The sequence below is a fragment of the Gracilinanus agilis genome, chromosome 4 (assembly GCF_016433145.1).
Source record: "Gracilinanus agilis isolate LMUSP501 chromosome 4, AgileGrace, whole genome shotgun sequence".
NCBI lineage: Eukaryota > Metazoa > Chordata > Mammalia > Didelphimorphia > Didelphidae > Gracilinanus > Gracilinanus agilis.
In genome coordinates this window covers 318,686,762-318,712,606 of record NC_058133.1, presented here as the reverse complement: position 1 = coordinate 318,712,606, position 25,845 = coordinate 318,686,762, and the positions used below count along the sequence as shown (strand labels likewise).

General features: G+C 35.5%; 1 protein-coding gene across 1 annotated transcript in view; it reads right to left on the bottom strand.

Annotated features, from left to right (window-relative positions):
- The window catches only part of MEI4 (meiotic double-stranded break formation protein 4), a 293,732-nt gene that overhangs the window by 214,604 nt on the left and 53,283 nt on the right, over window positions 1–25,845 (bottom strand). The window contains exon 2 of the mRNA XM_044674540.1: window positions 1,745–1,991. Coding sequence (XP_044530475.1) covers window positions 1,745–1,991 — 247 coding nt within the window. The remainder of the gene's footprint in view (window positions 1–1,744; window positions 1,992–25,845) is intronic.

Genomic DNA, 25,845 nt, shown 5'->3' with positions numbered 1-25,845 from the left:
CACAGTGCCTAGCAGAGTAGGCTCTTTAATCACTGCTTGTTTCCTTTGACCAAAAATCAGTTCCAGTCTAATTCTATTAATTTAGCCTAGACACTTTCTATGAAATGCAAGAATAAAATCCACATATACCTATGAAATAAAAGCATATTATTATTTTTTAATTATTATTGTAAATATTATAATGATTATTAACCAAAGAATCAGCCTAAAAATAGCATATGCAAGTCACAAATTATGATTTTCTTCATTATGGTGTCCTGGGTATTAAAGCCATGTTTACTATTTAGTTACAATAAATGTAAATGCCATAGCATAGCTAATGTCCAACAATGATTGAGTAATTAGTAGAGAATGTCTGCACTGGCACCTAATTACTGGACTACTTATTCTTAATGACTTGCTTACTGCTATCATTTATGGCTCTTAAGGACAAAGTTTTAATTCAATGTAGTAAGCAAAGGAACAGGGAGCCATTAGCAAAAAGTAACATTATCTCATATTAGCTCATGCTTTAGCATTTAATTAAAAATAGAGTTTAGATTTCATTTTTTCAAGGTGTTAATCATCTCTCCCTACTTGGATGCAAGCCCCCTTTGAGCTGCTGATGAAACTGTCTATAAGTCTGTAATTTTAATCTTCTACTGTTTATAATGCTCAAGTGACATGTTTAGGTAATAAGGAAATGCATATGAGCTAATTTCTGCCCTTAGTACATCAAAGTTTATAGTTGAGCATAGTCCCTTATAGTAGTGACAAGTGACCTAGCTCCCACAGTGATACTGTAAAGTGTTCTGCAAAACTTTGAAGGTCTATAATTGTCAGTTGTTATTTGTGGTAACAGCAATAAATTCTTTAATCTAATGGTACACATTGCAAACAGGGCCCTGTTGAACTATTCGCTTTTACTACTTAGACTAAAGAGATAACCACAATATATCATATGTCTTTTACTCTGAAGGCATTATCTTTGGGAGTAACACACATTTAATTATGATAGAAAAAGCAGTAAACTTTCAGTGATGATGCTATTAATAAGGCATGCAAATGTATTTGAAAGAAAACATATATGATCATGGAATACTCAGTTCTTTTCACTATGCTACTTGTGGCAGGGATTGGGATGAGAGAGGGATTCACCTTTGTAGGCATTAGCTGCTGGTTTTAACAAGCCATCCAATTTCTGGGAGGTATTTTCCACCTCACATTTTCTGCCTGATACTTGATATTCTCCCAAATCTTCCAGCTTTCTCTAGATGAAAGGCAAAGTCCCAAAGAATCATAAAACCAAAAATAGAGCCATAGCATCTTAGAGTTGAAAAACTTCTCACAGGTCAATCTAATTTAACCCCTATACCTGAAACAGTCATCTTTTAAAAATATACCCAAACAATGGTCATCCAGCTTTCAAATGACTATCTCCAGGGACCAAAACCAAGTATTCCTTTTAAAACTACATAAGTAAAAGACATTATTACATTGACTTAAGTTGGGTGGAGTTGTTCTTTTTAAATTTTTATTTCTTTTAAATGAACTACTCTTGAATTCACTTGGATAAGTTATAAACTTTGAAATAAGTAACTGCTCCATAAATATGGTGGTTCTTGACTGATTAAGAGTAGTTTTTTCTACTGGGAAGAACATTAAAAACTAAACTTGGTGATTTGGAAATATCTTGAAATTTATCTCCATAGACACAATACCTTATAATTTACATATTACTCAAAAAATGACTTAAAATACTTACTATTATTTACTTGAGGTACTGGACAGATTTTGCTCAGAAGAAGCTTTTGACGTAATTGCAGAACTTCAGTTTCCAAAGCTTCAACTTTTGATTTCCACTCTCCATCTTGTCCAGATAACATCTTAGCAAGATGCTCTGTATATTCTCTGCTGTTTCTGTTTGGTGGTTTTGAGCGGATAATTGCTAGTGCCAGAGCCAATTTTGATGATTTCAAATACCATGTTTGAACCTCCATCCTCTTTAATCCCTATAATTTAATAAAAATGAAAATGATACTAAATTTCTTTTAAAGTTACACAGTACATTCTGCTTACTCAAATAAGATTTTATTTAGTAAGAACAATTAAATTAATACATGTCTTAAGTGTCCCAGAGCCAGTCAACAAATACTACTGCAAAAATTTCAATAACTAAGCAAAAGAGGAGAGAAATATTCTAAACAGATATGTAATAAAAAATTAGCAAAAATATAAAATTAATAAAGTTGGCTCTCCTTCATCTAACATTATGACCAAGTAAATCTGTTGATTCTTCCTTTGTAATATTTCATGTGTAGTTCTCTTCATTCTAAAATTAGTCCAAATCCTACACTCTTCTGCCTTAATTGGTTTCTTGATTTTATATATTTTTCTACTCCAGTCCATTTTCATGCAACTCCCAATGTTCAAGAAGATTCCACTCTCAGTGTTCTCATTTTAAATGTTTGTTTTCCTCCCTATTTTAGAACCTGCAGTGGGTCTCTATTGACTATTAGTCATGTTCTTCTCAGGATATCATTCAATATCCTATACAAATGTACTTATATACAAAGTTCCCTTTAATCTGTCCTACCACTCACGATAGTATTTTTTTTACCATCCCTCCTTTTCTTGTCTTCTTTTTCTGATGCTAACCAAGAATGTTTATTTATTCTCACTTCATATCTTTTCTTATTCTATTTTTAATGCTTTTGATCTCATTCTCCTTTGTTCAGTGATCCAAATCCTATCCATCCTTAAAAGCTCAGCTCAGATTCCATTTCCTCTATCAAACCTTCCCAAACTAAACTGAATTTTGGGCAGCTAAGTGGCACAGCAAGTAGAACACAGAATCACAAAAATATGAGTTCAAATATGGCCTCAGACATTTGTTAGTTGTGTGACATTTGGTAAGTCATTTAACATCTGTCTGCCTCAGTTTCTCCAACCATAAAAAGGGTATAATAATAGCACCTCCCTCCCAGAGGATCCAATGAGATATCTGTAATGTCTTTAGTACAGTGCCTGGCACATAGCTATGGAAATGCTAGCTTGCTTCCTTCCTTCCTTTCAAATTACCTTACCCAACAGGGATTTTTAAAACTTTATCTAAATTTCTTTATCACTTAGAGTTAGTATTACAAGATTAAGCATTTGATTATATGTTGCCTTGTAATATCTGCAGATTCTTTCTTATGTGTTAATATTATCTTACCAACAAGATTGTAACCTCAAAGAAAGGAACTATAACTTTATACTTCTCATATAACCCTAAAAGTACTTATAATTATAAATTAATAAAGACTTGTGACTTCACAGAATATGGTACTTTATTGCCATCATTCCTTGAAAAGCATTGCTTTTACACATCTTCTCTATTTTGGAAGTCTGAGTGAAGTCCTGATATCTCAGTTCAAATGATGCAAAAATGCATAAAATACACTAAAATGTGACCAGATTTAACAACCAAAAAATGTATCCATGTGTAATTTTGAAATAAAATATTTAATAAACACAGCAGGGTACACTAGTTCAGTGAGTATGTATATATTGTATTTGTGGGTTTGAGCCTAGGTTATATAAATTCAATAAAATGACTTCTACACAGGCATCAAGGACTAGAGCATATTAAAATGGATAAGCGCAAATTAGAATTCTAGAGCCACATGTTTCAGTTTCCCCAGTTAATTTTTTCACACAAGTGGTTCATTTACCATCTGTACTTCAGTTATGGGGAGCAGTCAATGACATTTATTGAATGCCCACTGTGTAATATTGTATTATCAAGAAACACCAAAACAGTAGATTAAAAAAAAAACACTTTGCCAACTTTGAAAATCCATACAAATGTTAATTATTACTTCTTATTAATGATGACTTTTTTAAAGGTGAAATCCCTTGATTTGGACTTTGGCTGACGAAGATCCATATTCACAAAACTTTAGAAGAAACAATTCATGAAAAATTTAAATGCAGTCAAATATGTTATCAAGCATGGCTCTATGGATCTCTGAATGAGATATAAAGATTTGTGGAATTAGTAATAATGGGTTATTCTCAATACAGTGATTGATTAGCAATAATAACAGTTAATAGTAGTTTTAGATCAATATTCCTGAAACCTCCATGTAGAGATAGTATAAGTTAGAAACCCTTTGAGGGGTTGAGGGGTCCTGTTTCTGGCATGGAGCCATGGAGGACCTTTTGGCTAAAATAGGACAGAAACTAGCCACTCCTAATGACCCCCACCTTTCTGCTTTTAAAATAAGAATTGTGAACATCACAGCCCCCTGTATGGGTTGGAAGAGAAATGGAGGGTGGGGGGGAATCTTGTTTCAATAAACAAAGTCTGTGCCTATACATAAACAGAAGACATATTTTGTCCTGAGCACTTAACTCTCTGGGCAGTGGTCCTTTTATTTCCCTCCCCTTCCCTCTGCCCAGGTTTTTCAAGGGTAGCTCCATTTGTCTGCATTCTATATGGCCTCCCTCTCTACTTATTTAGAGTGATAAAAATCCAGATCTTCACTCCAGACAAGACAATCTTTAACTAGAGCCATGCTGGTGAAGCCATGGCATGGACTACTCCCCTCCCCACCTCCACAGCACCTGAGGACATTTTTTGCATATCCTACCACTCTGTACAGCCACCAAAAGTGAGTAGTTCCTCCCTCCGCTGTCTGGGGTAATGCAGAGGGCAGCCTGAAGGTGCAGTTTGGGCACATAATCTCAAAAACATTTGCCAACACTATACTAGAGCCTTTCTGCACTACTGTGTACTTACAGCAGTTGCAACCAACTGTCGACCATCACCCCCAGAGCTGGCAAAGAGGCCTAGCTGAAGAATCAAGACACCTTAAAAGAGAGATATGAGACAGCAAGTGCCAGGCAAATCAAAAGACTCTGAGCACACAAAGGGCTATAAAAGAATGCCTGCCCTTTGACCCAGCCATACCATTGTTGGGTTTGTAACCCAAAGAGATCACAGATAAACAGACTTGTACGAACATATTTATAGCTGCGCTTTTTGTGGTGGCAAAAAACTGGAAAATGAAGGTATGTCCTTCAATTGGGGAATGGCTGAACAAATTGTGGTATATGCTGGTGATGGAATACTATTGTGCTCAAAGGAACAACAAACTGGAGGAATTCCATGTGAACTGGAAAGACCTCCAGGAACTGATGCAGAGCAAAAGGAGCAGAGCCAGAAGAACATTGTACCCAGAGACCGATATACTGTGGTAAAATCAAGTGTAATGGATGTCTGTACTAGCAGCAATGCAATGACCCAGGACAATTCTGAGGGATTTATGGAAAAGAACGCTACCCTCATTCAGAGGAAGAACTCCAGGAGTGGAAACACAGAAGAAAAGCAGCTGCTTGAACATATGGGTTGATGTGGACATGATTGGGGATGTAGACTTGAAACTACCACACCAATGCAACTATCAACAATTTGGAAATAGGTCTTGATTGATGACACAAGTTAAAACCAGTGAAAATTTGCATTGGCTATTGGGGGGGGGTGTCGGGGGGTGAAGGGGAAAGTAAGAGCATGAATTATGTAACCATGTTAACTTTTCTAAAAAATAAATATTATTAAATGTTAAAAAAAAGACTCTGAGCACATCTCAGACACTGATGGAGACAGCCCATGATCCTGACCCCAAGAATCTTGGGAATAGCAATGCTTTTTCAGCCATCATTCTAGGGAGCAATTCTTGTGCAGATGCAACCTGGAAACTACCTCTTCAGAGACTACTAATGAAGCTCATAAAAGGGAAGCCCTTGCCACCAAAGTGTCCAACACTTTTAGTTTAACATCAGAAACTATGACACTTAAGTACTTGTAAGGATGAAAGGTAAAGGAAAGAATTTTGAGGGGACAGAATGTTGCACGAGAGGATCATGAGACAAAAACAGCAGTTGAGGACAGCAGGGAATTCTGGGAAAGATTCCTAAGGACCAGGTCTTTGGTTTGGGGAGCTCAAGGAGAGTGGAAGCAGCAAGCAAGCTCTGAGCGAATCGAAGGTGAACCTGTGAATTTCCCCAACTGGAAATGAAGTCCAGATACCCTGTTCTTTGTCAGCAGACATATTCTCATGTCCAAGACTATATCATTTGGAATAGGTAACTGGAATAGGTAGGGGTTTAGAAGGGGGGAGACAGGTACAGCTGGGGTTAAATAATCCCTCAACTGGATTGGGAAGGTAACAAACTATCACACATTTAGCTGGGGATTAACAAGATAACAGAAAACAAACACAGCCAGGGAAACCAGTTTAACTCAACAGTGGGTTCTTGTATTCTGGGAAAGGAGAAAATCAAGGAAGCTTATATAAAAGATTTTAATAGTTAAGCAAGGGCAAGAAAGGGAGATAAGAGGAACCAACTGTCACTTAAGTCTATGGGTCAACTGCCAGGGAACGTTGGAATGAGAAAATGGCTACTCTATCACTAACTATAAGTAGCTAGCTTGGGCAGGGCTGATTAGGCAGGGTAAATGAGTATCTCACAGAGCAGTCCACTGGTTGTTTTTCTAGATGTATCAGGTCCCAGGAAACTTCAAGTATATAGCAAAGTAATCCACTAGGAGTTAGGGAGAATAGGATTTTCTGTGGATGTCCACCAGCCCAGAAAACTCCAATTTTAACCTAAAAACTCCTTGGCTTGCTTGCAAGTCTTATAGTACAATCTAAAGTACAGCTCCACAGTTCAAGATCCCAATACCAATCCATAGGCTCTCTGGTCAGTTGCCAAAAAATCTCCACTCCACAACTCACTCCCAAAAGGCAAACTGCCAGCTCTCTGTTACTGTGTGCACACGCCTCTCTCAAAATTTCGTGTTTGGAATTTTCAGCTCCTGCTAGTTTTACCTGGTCTGCTTTTTGCTAATTTATAATAAATCCTAATCTACAATTTTCCTATAATGCATCCTGTCCTTTGGGGATTTCTGAACTCCATCTGGGAACAGAACTCCCCAAACCCCTCTTCCTGACCTTGCCTTACAGAGAGACCCTATTCAACTGAACTATAGTTAAAGCTTATAGATTAGATATAGAAATAGAGGGAAGGACAAGCTTTGGGTTGGAGGCTGAATTGGTTCAGACGTTGGATTAGACATTAGGGCAACCAATTTCCTCTGACCACCACCCTTATCAATCACCCTGATACTCTTTAATAAACACTTTTGGTAGTCAGATAGCATTCTAGGAATTATTGAAAGACAAGAGGGGAAGGAGGTACCACAGATCTGCCTGGCTGAAGCCATCTTTGAAGCCAGACCCCCTGTGGTGACGACTACCCCGCAAGGGGGAGGCTTGAGTGAACCCTGGTTCTGGCCAACATTGAACAGGGTCATCATACACCTCATCTTGTGTGGAAGCCTTCCCTCTAACCTTTGAGGGCTGGCACACCTTCCCTGGTCATCCACCATCCGGGTGAAACCCCCTTCAATTCCCCTAGTATTAGTGGCTCCATAGGAGTGGGAAGAGAGAATTATCACATTGACCCATCTCTCTTTCTCACCTGTTCCTTTTCCATCTAGGCCACTAATACATACTAAATAAAAGTGCGCACCCTCTTAAAGGCCATACTCTAATGACCATAATCCAATCTTTCTCTGCAAATTCAGAAGATACTTTCGTATTTTGTAGGATTTTGATGTTGTAGAAATGGTCATCCTTTAGCATTTTATTGTAGCAATAAAGAAAGTCTGATTAACAGAGGTTTCTGTTTGAAAGAAGGCATGATAATGACATTTTTATTGTATATAAAATAAAATCATACAGTATTGAGAACTGCCTCCCTAAAACAGGATAAAAAAAAAGCACCACTTGTTTTTCAAGTAAATCAAAATCATTTTATATTTCCCCTTGATAACTTTATTATGCAGTAATTTTTCAAAAAAAATGTATTCTATGTTTATTTTATAAAAGTTTAGCAACAGCTTAAACTCTGAAACCTGGTTTAAAGGCTCAATTTAGGCTCAAATTATGAAAGTAAATAATAAAAATTTAATATCCCCTAAGAAAGCAATTATATTCCTTGTATTCCCAGGAGCAGTCTTCATAGTTTTAAGTCCAACATTATCTTAGCAAACTTTAAGAAAATAGTTTTGTGAATAAATATAACTATATATATGGGGTTCAAGGGGAGGAGAAGGCTTTGAAGCTATACTCGACCCTTACATTACTGAAAAATACATTTATTCCATCATTGAGTACTTGCCGTATGCAAAATTCTTTATTAGGTTCTTTTGTTTATATAAATGAAATAAAGAAAAAAGTTAAAACATAACTCCTGATCTCAAGAAACTTATCTTTAAAAAGAAGAGGCATGTGCATACAATAACTACAGGGTAAGGTACAATATGATAAATGGCTTGTGAAAAGTACAATACAAAGTACTATAAGAATTTAGAGAAAGGAGGGGCCAGTTTTAGCTGGATATGAGAGGAACTACAAAAGGAACCATGAAGGATGGACATCTGAGCTGGGACATTAAGTAAGGAAAATTGTTCAAAAAGATAGAGATGGGGTTAGAGGAAGTATTCTAGGCAAAAGAAGAAGGAAAACAACAGCAATGTTGGAGAAACAGGGAGTCGTTAAGAAAATGTCTCAGAACTGATGAAAAGTCAAATAAAAGAACCAAGAAAATAAGATGCATAATGGCCACAACAATGTAAATGGAAAGGACAACAACAAACCTCTCAAAACTGAAGGATGTTAAATTATAATGGCCAAGTTTACTAATATAAAAAGGCATTCCCTCACTTTTTTTTCAAAAGTAGGGAACCATGGGTACAGAATACTTCATGAGTTAATTTTGCCAAACTTTTTTTCTTTTTTGGTTTGCTATCTCTGGCAGCAGGAGGTGGGAAAGCTATATTGAGAAATGTAGTGATAAAAACAAAATGTAAATATAATTTTATAACTGCATTTACATATGTATGTAGACATATATATGTGTGTATACACACATATATAAAACTGTCTCTTCACCCACAAATATATTTGTATGTGTGTGTATGTATACATATTCCTAGATTTTAAACTCTTTTAGAACCGAATGTAAAGGGTTATTTTACTAGTAATACTAGCATTATACCCCATAATTTTTTTTTCACTGAATATGTCAATGATTCCAAAGCTCTACAATCTCTCTCTTATGGGTACATCCAACAACATAGATTACAACATTTCCAGGACTTGGTGTGTGATTCTGAGTTTTCATATCCCTAAAACTTTTTGGGAAGTAGGACTAATTCAAATAATCCTCCATTAGCCTAGTCTTTGAGAATTTAGAGCCAGTGCCCCTATGTAAAAGTGATAGAGTAGAATTTTTCTCCTTATTACTAAAGAAAAATCAAAAAATTAAGTGAGTCATGATGGGTGATTCAAAATCAAAGTGCTTCAAAGTGAAGCCCTTACTTCTCTTTGCAATGAACTTAAATGCATTTTAATTAAAATCAAGGAGCTCAATGAAATTATCCATTTAATGCTCAAAACATGTAAAAGCAATGAAGTTTTCCTTTTTTGTAGATTAATAAGCTGAGATATGTGAAAGTTTAACACCTCTGCTAAGATCCCCAAGTGATTTTGTGGTAGCAGGTATTTACTTAGTAAGTCTGGTGATAACCATACTCTATGGAGTCACAATTCACTACTTGAAGAGAAGAGCACCATAATAATGTTGAGAAAATTAGTTTTAATAAAGTTAGGCCAAGACCTACTATGTATTTTTTATCAGATTCATGGGACAAATTTTATAATTACTGTTATAGTTTCAGTACACACTCTGCTGTGAAATGCTTAGTCTACTATCATATCAAATTTTATATAAAGGCATCAAGTCACTCAAGATTTCAAATCTCTCCACTTTAATTATAAAGAGAGACTTCAAAAGCCTTGACAGGAAAGGAAGCATGTGTATTATGGTTACCTAATAAAGATTAAAAGGATACTGAGTAGGGTGTGGAGATTTTTTCTTCCATTTCCATCAGAACAGAAATATTACAAGTCCAATTTTGGATAGAAGTTAACTAATCATAGTTTTCAATTACATACAACTTTTCCCTACAAGCTCTTTTCCCTTTTATAATTACCTTTTTGGGTTCTCTTTGGTCTCTTTATTCTGTCATTTAGAATGGATACCTATGGATTCCTGCAGAATTACAAAAATTCATCAGTTAGCAGAAACTACAGTGCTTCTAAAATGCCAAGTTTCTTCAACATCCTACAACTGTCTCCCATTCTGAATCCATTGCTCTACAAAAAGGAAAGAGCTAATGCCTACATAAAAACTTATAACATTTTTCTTTTAAGACATTATGATACTTACAATAATTCCAATGAAACACTAAGTCCCTGCCAAAATTCTAATATCTCACAAAGCCAAGTTATTTTTAGCAGCAAAACAAGAGATTTTTATAGATAGTTTTGCTAGGAACAGATAAAAAAGTGAAAATCCACATAATCCAAATTCATACTTCCCAAATGTTCAAATATTGGCCCAATGGGAAATAAATAACCTCACAGATTAGGGATGAAGCACAGCTGGTCACAGGAGAAAGTTGCCTATAAAGCTAAATGGAAGTTAGGGGAGGGAATATGGAAGAGAGGAACCTACTAGAAGTAAGTTTGGAGTTCTTTAGTGGCTTTTAGGGTATAAAAAAACTTCTATGTTCTATAAATGTATACTTAACTCAAAGCCAAGTAATACAGTCTTTTTAAATTGTTGTTTTATAGTGCGGCAGAACTGAAAGAAAGCTGGTCTCAGGGTAGGAATCCTTGGGTTCAGTTTCTGTCTCTGACCCACACTGTGTGAATCAAGCCACTTATTTAAAAAATGTACCCTCCTTGAGGACAGGAACTATTGTTATTTCATTTTGGCTTATATTATTATATTATAATTACATGCAGAAATATGTATTATAAGTACATTAAATCATAATTCATATTTTACAAGAGAAAAAAACCAATATCAAAGTACTTTTATTAAGCACTTATTACCTTCCAAGCAGTGTAGTGGTGCTAGAGATACAAAAATAAATAAGACAAACACAAAATTAAATTAAATAAGCCCTTGCCTTCAAAAAGTGTGCATTTTAAATATTTTTATTCTGTGAAACTATTTCCAAATTAATGGAAAAAAAAGGTTTAACAATCATTTTTTTAATATTTTGAGTTCCAAGGATACTAATAGATTGTTGGTAGAAGTATGAACTGATACAACCATTATGAAGAGAAATTTGAAATTACACACAGAAAGTTACATAACTGCGTATACACCTTAGCCTCGGCAATACCATCACTGGTTCTCTTCCCTGAGGACATCAAAGAAAAAGGAAAAGAATTCATATGCTCCAAAATATTTATAGTAGTTCTCTTTGTGGTGGCAATGAATTGCAAATTGAGGGGATTCTCATCAATTGGAGAATGGCTAAACAAATTGTGCTATATGCTTGTGTAATAATACTGCGCTATAAGAAGTAATGAGCAGGATAATTTTTTTTAAACTTGGAAAGAACAACATGGGATAATGAACGATGAAATGAGTAGGACCAAGAAAACATTATATATGGCTACAGAATACAGGGAAAATAAATTATCAATGTTACCTTTAGATATTAAACTGAAAGTTGAAAACATGAGTCTTAATTTTTATGAACATGTTGGTTGCCCAGATGATAACCTTTTGTGATGAAAGAAGGGTAGGAAGTGGCCAGGACACTTATGGGTGGATTTTTTATGGAGATAAAAAGCAAAGTAAGCTAAGCATATAAGAGATTTGTATTTCATCTATGTACAATATTCTTTTTCTTTTTATGGAAATGCTTGGTTTATTTGGTTTTGCAACATTTGGAATACTTTTTTTTAAATTTTGAATTCCATATTCTCTCTGTCACTGACCATCTCTCCCTCCTCGAGAAGGCAAATAATTTAAATATATTAAACATGTGCAGTCATGCAAAACTCATTTCCATATTGGCCATGTCGAAAAAGATATACACATAAAGAACAAGAAAAATATAGTAAAAAAGCTATGTTCAATCTGCCTTCAATGTTCATCAATTCTCTCTAAGGAAGTGTGAAAGGAAATTCTTTATTCTCTTTGTCTACTTTGTGTTAACGCCTGTGAAAAGGAACTCTTTATTCTCTTGTCTATTTTGAGTTAAAACTTGGTTAACATTAACTTCAGTACCCCTACTTAGTACCTCACCAGACACTAAATAACAGTATTCCCTGCAAATCATTTGCTAAAGTGGGTAACAACTCAATCAGCCAGGTAACTGTGAATCCTTTTGATAAGAGTTTACACCTCCAAAGGATGAGAAGTGGATTCTACAAGACACTGCCCTCCTGGGCAGTGCTAGACAATTCGAAAGCTGTGATTGGCCCCTGTGAATAGGGGAAGGGGCAAGAAGTCACTATAAAGCCCTGAATTTCTGGGGCTAGAGGTCAGCTTCAGTTGTCCTCAAAAGGGTGGCAGGTCTTCAGCTCTAACTGTGTTTTGGAGGGAAATTGAGTGAGTGAATAGCTAGCTTTCCTTTCCTGACTTCTGTAGAGAGATTAATTCCAGTTGAGGGTTAACAAATCATGCTGGGCTGAGTCAAGTACCAGAGCAATATTTAGTGTGATAGGCTAAATATCTTCTCTACCCTCTTTTTGTATTTCTCTTTGTAAATAAAAGCTATAAAAAGTCATTTTGACTTGAGCTATAATATTTTAAATCAGTGACCATATTATTTATAATTTTCATATTTTAATTTTAGTCAAACCCTTCATTTTAATTCCTTACCGAAGTGAATAGAATTTTTCTTCAGAGGGCCTTTAATTTGTCTTGGATTATTGTCTTGATCAGAATAGCTAAGTTTTTCTCAGCTGATCATCTCTACAATACTGTTATTACTGGTGCAATATTCTCCTGGTTCTGCTCACTTCATGAGTCCATGAAAGTTCAAATATTGTATTGAAATAAGGATCCTTTCTAGATGGATGAGAGATGATAAAACCCACCTAGAAACCAACCCAGGGCCAGTAAAGCACAACCCTTGAAATTATTAAAACCAAGTTTATTAAGGGTAGTAAAATGATAAATACAGTCCTAAATCTATCAAGCTATATCTCCTCCCACCAATATATGCTCCCCCTCATGGGGACTGCTCTTCTGATCTTCTCGAGCCCTTCTTATAGCTACCTGCTCTTAACTAATACCCCCAAAGTTATCTGACTATAACCTAACCTAATTTATATTGATTAACAAAAGGACAAAGAGGAAGGAAGGACTCACAGGTATATTTCAGCCCTTACCTAAAGCCTGGGGTTGGCTTCACTAGATAACCCAAAGTCCCAGTTGACAACTCTTGGATTACCTTGGCCAATTGGATTTCTGGCAGATGGATCACAAGCAGATGGTCTCTGTATGTCAGGGAAATGGTAGTTCAATCCAAGGCAAACTCTCAACTAAGGAATCCCTAATCTCTCTAAAAGATTAAGACTACCAAAGGAAATTTACCAGAGCAAAACCTCCTGCCAGCTTAGTGGAAAATAGGAGTGAGAAAAACTGTTAAATTCCAGTAAACTCCCACAATTCTTTACTCCTTGTCAGAATCCTCTCCCAGGGTTTGTGTCCAAATCTTCCTCTTTTCCTTTTTAAGCTAATCCATGAAATTTACTCTATCCCTTACCTATATTCCTACAGTATGCATAAATTGCCTGAGTTCATATAAGTCTTCCCAGGTTTTTCTGAAACACCTGGCTCATCCTTTTTTTATAGCATAATAGTTGTATTCCATCACACTCAAATACCACAATTTGTTCAGCTATTCCCCAATTGGTAAGCCTCTCCTCAGTTTCCAGGTCTTTGCCACCACAAAAATTGCTGCTACAAATATTTTGTACAAATAGTTATTTTTCCCTTTACTTTGACCTCTTTGGGATATAATATTAATGGTATTACTGAATCAAAGGGTAAATTTGGGTTTAGTTCCAAATTGGTCAAGAAGTATATACATTCTAATGGGGGAAACAACATGCAAAAAAATTAGGTACTTTTAATTTAATTCAGGTAATGCTTTTTTCTCTGAAGAGCTTACTTTATTTTGAAGTCAGAGAAAAAAAGTTTCTAAAAGATTGGAGGATGTACTAATGAGGCAGCAAGGAACCCTGAGGGAAAGACAAAGAATCAGCACTGTCTCCCTTCAGACCCTGATGGGGACTGCCTACAACTCCAAACCCAAAATGCTAGGTCTATTTCCAAACTTAAACCCACTTACCATTAAGAGGAAAAATTATTGTGTAAAAATGGGGGGGGGCACCTTCCTCACCACCATCAGCAGACTTATATGGAATCTGACACAAGATATAATATATATGTATACACATATACACACATGTGTATATGTATATACATATGTATTCAAATAGTAAATCAATCACAACTCACTTTGCAGAAATGAACAGATGTCATAAGAATTATATTATTTTATCTTCACAAGCTGAGAGTAAACCCACAAAGAACACATATGAGTGAGAGGTCCATATTGAGCAGAAGTACAAAAAAATGGAATTAGGATTCTAAAAAGTACAAGATGAAGCACAGATGGGACTAAGTGTTTGGTGAATTGGGCTATGATCACTATATATGCAAGATCCTAAAATCTAAAAGATCTTTTTTCTGACCACAATCTTCTGTTCTATTGAATCTCACATTCTCTCAATCCTTCCATAACTACTGTTCACTCTTATCATGACTATTCATTAGCCTGATTCCTTTAAATCCTTCTGTTCATAGGATTAACTCTTAAGCTTTAAGGAAATACTGCATAGTAGAAAGAATACTCAATCTGAAGTCAGGAGAACTTGGTTTAAGTAAACACTTCAGAAATTTATTAGCTTTGAGACTCATGGACCTACATCCTCACAAAACCCCATCTGTAAAACTGGAATAAGAATGCTTACATATCTGATGTGGGTAAATAAACACAAATACACACAAAGGGGTTCTTCTGGGGGGAAAGGGATAAAGGAAGAATGAAGGATGTCGATGTATTACTATCTTAACCAAATACAAAAGAGCTGTGACAATGAGAGTGAATGACAGTTGGGATCCAACTGCCACTTAGACTAAAACATTCGGGGATACCTTACTTCTACAGGGAAAAACACAATAGGGATAACAAACACTTTTTTAATAGTTAACTTAAGATTAAAAGAGGAGGGGGAGGTCACACTACTCTAAAACACTATGGGATCAATTCAAGGTTAAAGGTCTGGGAAATCCCTACATTATACTATGCAGACCTCCAAGACACAAGGGACTAATGGTCTGATGGTCTTGATCAGTAGCTCAAAAATGTTTCAGTCCAAGTATATTCCAAGAGCACAGGTTCCAGCCAAATAACTCTTCAGAGAAGTCAGGGAGACTGACTTTTCTTGTCCACCAAACAAGACAGTATTCTCAACCTGCTCTCTTTGATCCTGCTAATTGAGAGGAACCAGGTGTTGCTTAGAGATACCCAAAATCCACAGGCTCTCAGGTCAGTGATTTCCCAACTCCTTCAAAACCCCAACTGCCTTTAGAGAGAGTTCACTGTGTTCAGCCCCTTGCTGTGTTCCAGGTTAGAACTTTAGCTCCTGCCAGCCTGCCTGGCCAAATTTCTAAATCTGCTTTTATAAGTTTTCCTACAACATATCTCATAATATTGTTTTAAGGAAATCGCTTGGTAAATTTCAGAAATTATGTGAAATTAACATAAAAGTATAATTCATAGTTGTCACATGCACATTAAGGTAGGATGACGTAGAGGGACAGTGCAGTTTCTGACTTCAGGAATGTGCTAAGGGAAGTCTCCATGCATGGCCTCTGGTAAGATCTTCTTTATTTTTTTCTCTTTACTAATGAATGTTTATAAATTTAGTATAAAGTCCCCAAGATTAATTTTTATTTATTACAAAATGCCATCATTATCCAGTCTAAAACTCTACATATACCGATAAGGAAACTGAGGTCCAGAGAAAATAAACAATTTGCCCCAAACTACAAAAATAGTAAGTAGCATAGCACAGAATGTCAGCCAAGTTTCCTGATATCACATCCCACTGCTCTTTCTACTGGTCACTCTCCTCTTACTATGAACTGTTATATCCTCCTTGATTAGTCCTGACTACATGTATCATGCTCCCTCTTCCAATACCTACCTATTAAATTCTTTGCTCCAGTGCTGATGTTTCTTTGCTAGTAACCTTTGATTCCTGGTATCCTATTTCACCTCCAGGATCAAATATAAAATACATTATTTGGCTTTTAAAGTCCTTGAAAACCTAACCCTTTTCTATCTTCCCTATCTTCTTATACTTTACTCTATTTTTATCCACCCATTTTTTTATGTAGCTAGCTGTTGTCAGAACTGGGAGTGACAAAAGGGCAGTGATGAACAAACTACGGCCAGCAAGCCATATGAGACCTCCTGAAATGTTCTATCTAGCCACGGAACATTATTCCTAACCTGACTAATACAACGACTAGTATAAAATACAATGAAACTTGGAAAGAGTTGCCTTAGAAACAGACTGACAGATGAGCATTTCCTTTCCTTTGGCCCCCTCTTTAAAAAGTTTGCCCATCACTGGTCTAGGGTTTGGGTACCATCACAATTCCTCTCAAGAAACTTTAGCTCTGTTCCTTTCTCTTTCCTTATACTCTAGCCTCTACCAATGGAAGAGAAGATTTAGAACTCAAATACCACACTTCACCATAGCCAGGTACAAGAAAAACCTACAGTGCTGTCCCTGTACAAGGCTGATGGGGGGTGGTGGGTCATCATCATTACCTGATTTAGGCATCCCAGGCATGGTGGCTATACCTTTAGCTCTTTTAGATGTTTGAGGGTGAAGTCCTGGTTGCTGTTCTGCCTAAGGGACTTACTGCAAGAAGCACTGCTAATCAGCCATTCATTTCCCATAATCTCTGTTTTTTCCTCCTTTTAAGAAAAATCACATCCATTTCTACCTCCTGCTTGGACCTTCTGTGGCTAGGCTCTGTGCTTACTCCCACACTCAGCATCTTTACTCTAGTCCAGTGGTTCCCAAACTTTTTTGGCCTACTGCCCCCTTTCCAGAAAAAATATTACTTAGCCCCCCCCCCAGTTACATACTATCACGGCCCCCAAATGCACCTGTGGCCATCCCCACACCCCTGGATTGCTGCAGTACCCACCAGGGGGCAGTAGCGCCCACTTTGGGAATCACTGCTCTAGAGGAAGAATTTCCAAACTCAAAGAGGTCTAGCACCTCTGGTGTAAGGGCTTACCAAGCCCTTTTCAGGGATGCTTATCTACCTTTGGAGTCCATCTGGCACTCAGTTCTCACCTATCATTCCAAGAAGCTATAGCAAAAGTGTTTAGTAAAATGCTTTTACATCATAATAATACTTTTGATCTTCTCTTGTTGACTACCCAATGTACATTCTAAATATTTTCTTCTCTATGCATGTTCTAAATCTTTTCTTCTTTACTTAAGTTCACATTCCCATTTTCTACTCCCTCATTTACATGATCAGAGATTTACCCCTGAAATGTATCTTGAAGATCATGTATTCTAAATTCATCATTGTACCTGCCCATCTTGTGGGATTCTTATCCATATTATTCCTAAAATTTGGCAATAAAGTTTTACTAAATGTGCTAAGAGTTCTCCTTTAGTTCTCTTGAAACTGAATGAATTATTTGCATTTATTAATTACCCTTTGCTTCCACCAGTAACTAGCCCATTTTCTTTTGCAATTATACTTTTGTTTGCTAGCATACCATAGAGCACTTCTCATCTGTTATTCCAGGTTTTAAAAATGCTATATGCTACTCATTTTCACCATTCCACTTCTTCAAATTCCGTTTTTTGGAGACTGTAGGGTTCCTAGACTCAGTTTATACACAATACCTCAAGAAGAATATTGTTATTAAAAAGATAGGAATCTGCTTCAAAAAGAAGTTTGATATTATTACATAAATTGTGATACTCCAAAGGAAATCTATGCTACTCTCTTTCTGTTCTTTCCTGATCCTAACTCATGTCATATGTAATCTCTATTCAAGGTATAAATATTATTGACAAACTCATATATATATATATATACGTATATGTACTTGTAGAAGTTATATTTTATAATATGTTTGTTGTCGTCCTTCAAATTTAACATTTGGAAGAGATTACCCTCACTATCAAGTCTGCCTATTCAAATACCTTCTTTCCTTCAAAGAAGGATTCAGTTTCCAATTCTCTTCCTTATATGCCTACATTTATCCCCATCTCACCTTCCAATAAAAGTGATCCCTCTTTCCTTTCTAATAATATGTTGTCTTTTTCTCCTTTGCCTCTCACACATTCTATATTCTTTCCCTTTCCTTGGGGAGGGTGGGGGAAGGTAGAATAATGACAGTATACATCCCATTAGATTAAAAAACATACAACCTTAACCTTCTGTCTTATAATCAATATTAGGCACCAGTCCCACAGCATAAGAGCAATAAAGGGTTAGACAACTTGGATTAAGTGGCTTGTCCAGCATCACACAGCTAGGAAGTAACCAAGTTCACATTTGAACTCACCTCCCATCTTCAGGCATAGATATCTATCCGCCAAGTAACCTAGCTGCCTCTTATTAGACTTCTTAAAGTAAGAAACTGTCATTTTAACTGTCAAAATAAACTGTCAAATCAAAACAACTCTGAGGTATCACCTCACACCTAGCAGATTGGATAAAATGATAGCAGGGGAGAGTAATAAATGTTGAGGGGATGTGGCAAAATTGAGACATTAATGCACTGCTGGTGGAGTTGTGAACTGATCCAACCATTCTAGAGGGCAATTTGGAACTATGCTCAAAGGGCTCTAAAAGAATGCCTGCCCTTTGATCCAGCCATACCATTACTGGGTTTGTACCCCAAAGAGATCATAGATAAAAAGACTTGTACAAAAATATTTATAGCTCCACTTTTTGTGGTGGCAGAAAACTGGAAAACGAGAGTATGCCCTTCAGTTTTGGAAAGGCTGAAGAAATTGTGGTATATGCTGGTGATGGAATACTATTGTGCTCAAAGGAATAATAAACTGGAGGAATTCCATGTGAACTGGAATTGATGCAGAGTGAAAGGAGCAGAGCCAGCACATTGTACACAGAGACTGATACACTGTGGTAAAATTGAATGTAATGGGCTTCTGCACTAGCAACAATGCAATGACCCAGGACAGTTCTGAGGGATTTATGGAAAAGAACGCTACCCACATTCAGAGGAAGAACTACAAGAGTGGAAACACAGAAGAAAAACAACTGTTTGAAACATGGGTTGATGCAGATATCATTGGGGATGTAGACTCGAAAGGACCACACCAGTGCAACTATCAATAATATGGAAATAGGTCTTGATTGATGACACATGTTAAAACCAGTGGAAATGCGTGTTGGCTATGGGGGGAAGTAAAAACTTGAATCATGTAACTTTGGAAAATTTTTCTAAAAAATGATAATAATAAAAGAAAATAATGTCCCTTAGTGAAAATTTTACTAAAAAGGGAATGCTCTTAAGAAGTTGCTCTGAGGGGGCAAACTGAGTGACTCAGTGGATTGAGAGCCAGGTCTAGAAACGTAAGGGCCTAGGTTCAAATCTGGTCTCATACACTTCCTAGCTGTGTGACCCTGGGTAAGTCACTTAACCTCTACTGCTCAGCCCTTACCACTCTTCTGCCTTTGAACCAATGCATAGTATTGATTCTAAGACAGAATGTAAGGGTTTTAAAAAAAACCAAAGCAATTGCATTACAATCAATTACTATTGTATAAGTCATAATGTATGCTAAAATTGTAAAGGAAAAATTTAGTGAAGTTCTATAGATAGTTTGGGACATGAGTAAAATATGGACATTATAGGAATTAACCAAGTAAAAGGTAATAGGAGAAGAATCTGAAAAAAATAAAAAAGGTAAAGATTTATAGGCCATTATAAGGGTATGTAAAGGAACAAAAGGAAGAAATTTAAGCAAGTAGGGATGAAAGTTTCAAAGGAATATTTTGATCTTCTCCAAACAAGAAAGATATGAGAAACATTACATAGTTATTTTTGTGACAGTGTATAAATTATATTGATAGCTATCTTGATATGCTAGAGTTGCCCTTCTATATGTGAAGAAAATGTGTAAGATTATTTACTTAGGACTCAGAGTCATTTGAAGAAACTGATTGCCTTTAGGACCCAGAATAACCTGAAGAAAATGTCTTTGAAAATGACAACCTGGTTGAGGTAATCATAGAAATCAGATGTCTCAGCCCTGGGACACCAGATTGAACTTGGCTTTTACCTGCTACTGTCTCATTCCATACCAGTTATTGCAGTCTCTCTGGGATGAATTAGCCAAAGCCCTTGTGATTTGTATAAACATGTCTGGTCTCAGGCTCTCTATCTCTGATGGAGTTTTTCACTTGACTTCAACTGCAAAACATCTGGCCCAAAGATTCAGTGGATCACTGCTCTCCTGAGAACCTTGAGACTGAGTCCCTTCATACTCTTATCTTGCTATCTTATGCTAAAACTATGTACCAGAGATGTCTTTGTTCCCCTTACCTCCTGGGAACTCTGCCCATACCACTCCAGATCTTTCCCTGGAGCAGCCCCTTTCAGCCCCTTTCCCACCTTCATTCACTAAGAATTTTAAAAGTAGCTGGTAGCCAACTATATTTTGAGTGCTTATTGGTTCTAAACCAATTTGCTTCCATGCACATATACATTCTTGTTTAATAAAAAGTTATCTTTGTGCTATCTTTATGATATGGTATTTTTCAGTTCTGAGAAAGTGGAACAGAGGTCTTTAGGGGTCTCAGTGTCCCAGGGTGTTTTCTCAGCTTTCATGCCTTGGTTCATGATATGGCCACTATAGTAATATATTTGCAACACAAAATTATTTGAAGATAGTATATTAAAATTCAGTCCTTGAGAGATCATTACATGAGTATATTTTGGTTGTTACTTGAGAAATATAAAATCCTCATGGACCCTAAGTATTGTGATGAGAATACAATTCTCTCACTTTAAATCTTTGGCAATAAACAGAGTTATAGACACCATAATGTGAAGTACTGAGAGTACATGGCCCTTTAGAAAATTGAGGTTTTGATTTTGTGATTATAAAACCAGATTTGAGGTAGTAAAGGCTTGTTCTAAAACTAAATTATAATATGGTTTGGCATTAAAGAATAACACTGGAATAGCATAGGTTAAGAATAATATAAGTTAAAAATACATTCTGTATAAATTTGTTGGCTGTGTGCTTTTAAATAATATCGGTTTGTCTCAGTTTCCTATCTATAAGGGGGGTGGGGGTAAAAACAGCATCTATCTTCCAAAATTGTTGTAAGAATCACATAATTGTGTAATGCTTAACATAAGACCTAGCATATAATAAGCACTATGAAATGCCAATTATTGTTATTTATTTAACTGAATGCATTTGATCCATACTGAATAACTGTGCAGGGTTTTAATGTGTTTAGTATAAAATGCTAAAGGCAATAAGGTGAATGATTTTCTATGTAAGATAACCTGGAAATCATTTGATTGATTTGATGTCATCTCACTGGTAATAAATTCTGTTCCATAGTTTCAATTTTTGATGTTGTGAATGTTATTTTTGTGTCCCTAAATTTTCTTGTTTTGTACATTCTGAGAAATTATTGTATAAGAAATGCTGTTAAGAGGATACTAAGTTTGTATCCCTGAAGAATTTAAGTCCTTTTGATTACCATACCTTGAAATTATCATATTATTAGAAGACTACTATAATAATGTTAAAAACCTATCAAGTATTTAATTGGGCATGTTTTAAATGGTAAGAATAATAATTACTTCTTGGGTGGAAAAGAAGAGAACCACCTTATAAAATCTCCTTATCAGTAAACTCATCAAGTTTCTTGGGACTATATGCTTGAGCAAAGTAATTACCAAATGTTTTAAGATTCCTAGACTAAGAATTTGTTTACTGAAAAACTAGGATTTTTTCTACCTTTGTAAAATTGGGACAGATTTATAAATTCATTTATAATAAAAAGTGAGTTTCAGCTAAGATTATTTGGCTATCACTTATGAAAATTACAGAACTATATCTCTTAAAAATATGCCTTAAAGTTACATCTTGAGCCAACTTAGTCTCAATGATAATAATTAAGCAAAACTCTAAAGATTTATGCAATCTGAAGGCAAACCATAGTATTAAGACAACTTGGTCTCAACAAGCTCCAACCTAAAACCTTAAAAAAGATTTACTTTAAGGATTTAATATGCAATGCTTTAAGAGACAAATATCTGTTAGTTTAGAGATTTGTGAAACTTAGCCATTGTTATCTTTTTCTGGGTTTTGAATGAATTAATTATATATTCACTATCTATGTGGAATTCCAGAATATAATTATTTTCTTAATTTCCAATTATTTACTTTTACTCCAGGGTGTATTTAAAACTCAAGAGAAAAAAGAAGCAGCAAAAATAAAAAATAAAACAAACATGTTGAATGATTTTTTAAAAGGCCTAGTAAACTTTTATTGTTAATTAACTTCCTACAACAATATGAGAGTAATAATAACTGTATCCAATATAAAGCTATGAAGAGTAAAACTTTGCTATTTAGGTAAAATGTCAAGGAACTGTAATATGTTTTTTCCAAGTTTTAAATTCAGGTATAATTGTTTGAATGATCATTAAGTCAGTCAGATCATTAATTCAGATCATTTCACCATTCAAGTGAAATGCCACTAGCCACTGAAGGAAGTCCAGCCTGATATCTACTAGAAGTGTAAGTTTGTGACTGGGAAAGTTTGAGAGGACAACTAAGGTAGGATCTTCTTGACTTAGTTTCTCCATTGTGCTATTTCCTTTTTGAATAATAATATTTCTCACCTGGTTAATTCTAAGACTATTATTATCTGTGAATAATGTGGAACTTTTCTGTATGATTGGCTATTCCAAATAGTAACAATGACCCTTACCTGAAATCAAAAGAAACTAATGATGCTTTATCCTATTTATTACATATTTATGTTGAGTCATTCTGTGCTCTTAGACTTAGGCTTGCTCTATTATAAACATGTCCCTTCTTCCTTTCACAGTGAATCTTTCTAACCAATGCAAATAAAACAGTAATTTTTTTTAGTATAATGAATCTTGTTGCAATACTCCAGGTTGCCTCTGTACTGTTATGACAGGATACACATATGAAAGATCTTACCTTTTTTAATCTTAATTTGTTGGCAAAAAAGTAAATTATTTCTTGAATGTATCATTCCCTTGCTAATAGTTACACATTACTGTATAAGATAATGTCCTTGAAATATTTCAAAATCATATGGAAATTATTAGATAAAGATGGAGTCTCTGAGACAAAGATATAAATCTATTAATTATTAAGATTAAAATCAGAAACATCTTCTGTTTGATTATAAGAAAAATTTCCCATGTAATCAGTTATCTTAGAGGAAAGTAAGTTAAGGGGTATATAAAAGCTTAAATTTTCAAAAGTTTGAAATGAACTATAGTTACTATTTTGACATTCTTTTTATAGCTCTGTTGTTTTACTAGAATTAGAACATAAGGTTTGATCTGGTTTTCACCAAATGAACTAGTTATTAGAAAAGCAAAATGTAAGAGTTTGTACCAAATTATATTGAGTTTTGTTACTGCTAGATTTTAGCAGAATTACCTAAGAATCTCAGCAAGTGACTTGTAACCAGAGAAGCAAATATACTGCTGAGAAGCCCCTTCAGAGCTGTCCAAAGAATAGTTCTATTCCAGAATGTTCATGACAAGATATTTCTAAGATCCAGATGACTACATGGGACATCTGGAATCCAAGATTAAGTATGCTGATTAAATAAAATGAGCAATGTGTTACCAGTGTAGTACAGAGACAGGGGGTCATGATAGTTTTTTCAAGCTTTGGCTGAGTTCTGTAATCAGTTAGGGGTTTGGAATCTTGGGAGAGAAAAGTCAGTTGGTTTGTAAATCTCGTGGAGAGAGTTTCAGACCTGCTGAGCTGCTTCCTTACCTATCTGTAGAAGTGAAATTTAGCCTAGCTTTGAAATATTTATTTAAGAATTGTTATTTTAGATAAACCCTTTGTTTCTTCATTTCCTTTATTATTTCCTACCTTCCTTCCCTTACCTGATATGTCTGTGGAGTTAATAAGGAGAGTAAATTAGAAAGGAGTTCAATTCTGTGAAGGGTTTAACTATAATTTGACAGTATTATATATAAAGAAATTAGTCAGTCATCATTTATTCCCTTTAGATATCAAGAGCACCTTGTAAGCTGAGTTAAGGTAGGTCCTTGCTCAGACTCCATCTCTGCCTCCCTTCCCCCACCTGAGGTTCCTGAGACAACTGTTAGGGCTTCCTCAATCCACCTTCCTGACAAATCATCCTTTAAAGATAATAAATCCTTTTGTGTTTCAACAGACCTATTAGTATAATTTGTCAGTTAGTTATCAAGAGAGGGAAGAAGAGGGAAAGAACTAACATACTCTGGGCTTGAAGGGAAGCTGGGGTATCCATCTTGAAGGAAGGTGTAACTTCAAAACAAGTCCCTTCCTGTGAAATTAACTAAAGCTGGTAGTTAATTTCAGTTCAGTCTATTTCTCTCAGTTTGTGTTTAAGTCAGAGTCCTGGTCTATAAGCCCTGCTGTCTTTGCTTGGTTAGATTAATTCTCCCTCTCCCTGAAGATCTTGTTCCCTTCAGCCCATATTATATCCTGAATCTCCTTATTCCAGCCTACCTGTAACCTAGATTACCTACCTAGCAAGTCCCTGACAACCTCCTTTCAAAATCCCCTTTTACCACACACCTTTCCTCAAATTATCCCCATTACACCAGATTACAAAGATACTTCATATTATTTAATGCTGATAAGTCTTATTGTATCATTTTGGCTTTTTGTTTCATAGTATATACGTCTATTAAATTTTCTTACTTACCTTGATAGCATGTCAATCACCTCACTAAAATTAGTCTATGGCTACTGATTTTGCTATGATTAATTAATCTTGTTATTCTTACATAAACTGGTCTGTATAAATTATGACAAGTCTACATGATATTCAGCAAGTTATAGTAGAAATTCAACTACTTCCCCTCAGGTAGCCCTAATAGAATCCCTGCTCTTGTTTCACTTGGTTATAGAGAAACAGCCTGTTATCCACTCTTATCATAGACCATTATTGTCCTGTCTTTTAATTCTTCTTAAATTGCATTAGTTGCTAGGTTGAAGACTATTCTGAACTTGTACCAGAAAAACTCATGTTAATGAGCACTACTAATAATGACTATGGTAAAAATAGTTTATACATAAGTGATCAATGGGAGTTAGGTCTCCCATTGATCCAAGGAAGAAACTGAAAAAACCAAATATTGGTTTTATAATTGATTCCATTGTGTAATTAATTCTATTCTGTAACTATCTTAGCCTCTAAGCCATGTTTGTCTATCAATTAAGTTAAAAAATTCACTTTTTCTCTCCAAGTTAAATTTAAAAGTTTGATTTCCCTATAAGTCACTTTAATTGAAAGAAAACCTTTTGTTATCTCTGTACCACTAGCTGTTCTTGTATAATTAGGAGAAACTTGTTATTCATATATAATTAGTTATTCTTATAAGTGGAATAAATCAGATAATCAGGATTTCCTAGATGGAAGGAAGCAGTGTTGCTAGTCTTGTATTTCTGACTCCTAACCAATCATATTATATCCCCTTTTCCCTCACCCTTCATGCTCCTGAATTTGTAATCAATCATACTGTTTTCCATCTATGATGTTTCCTGTTCTTCTTAT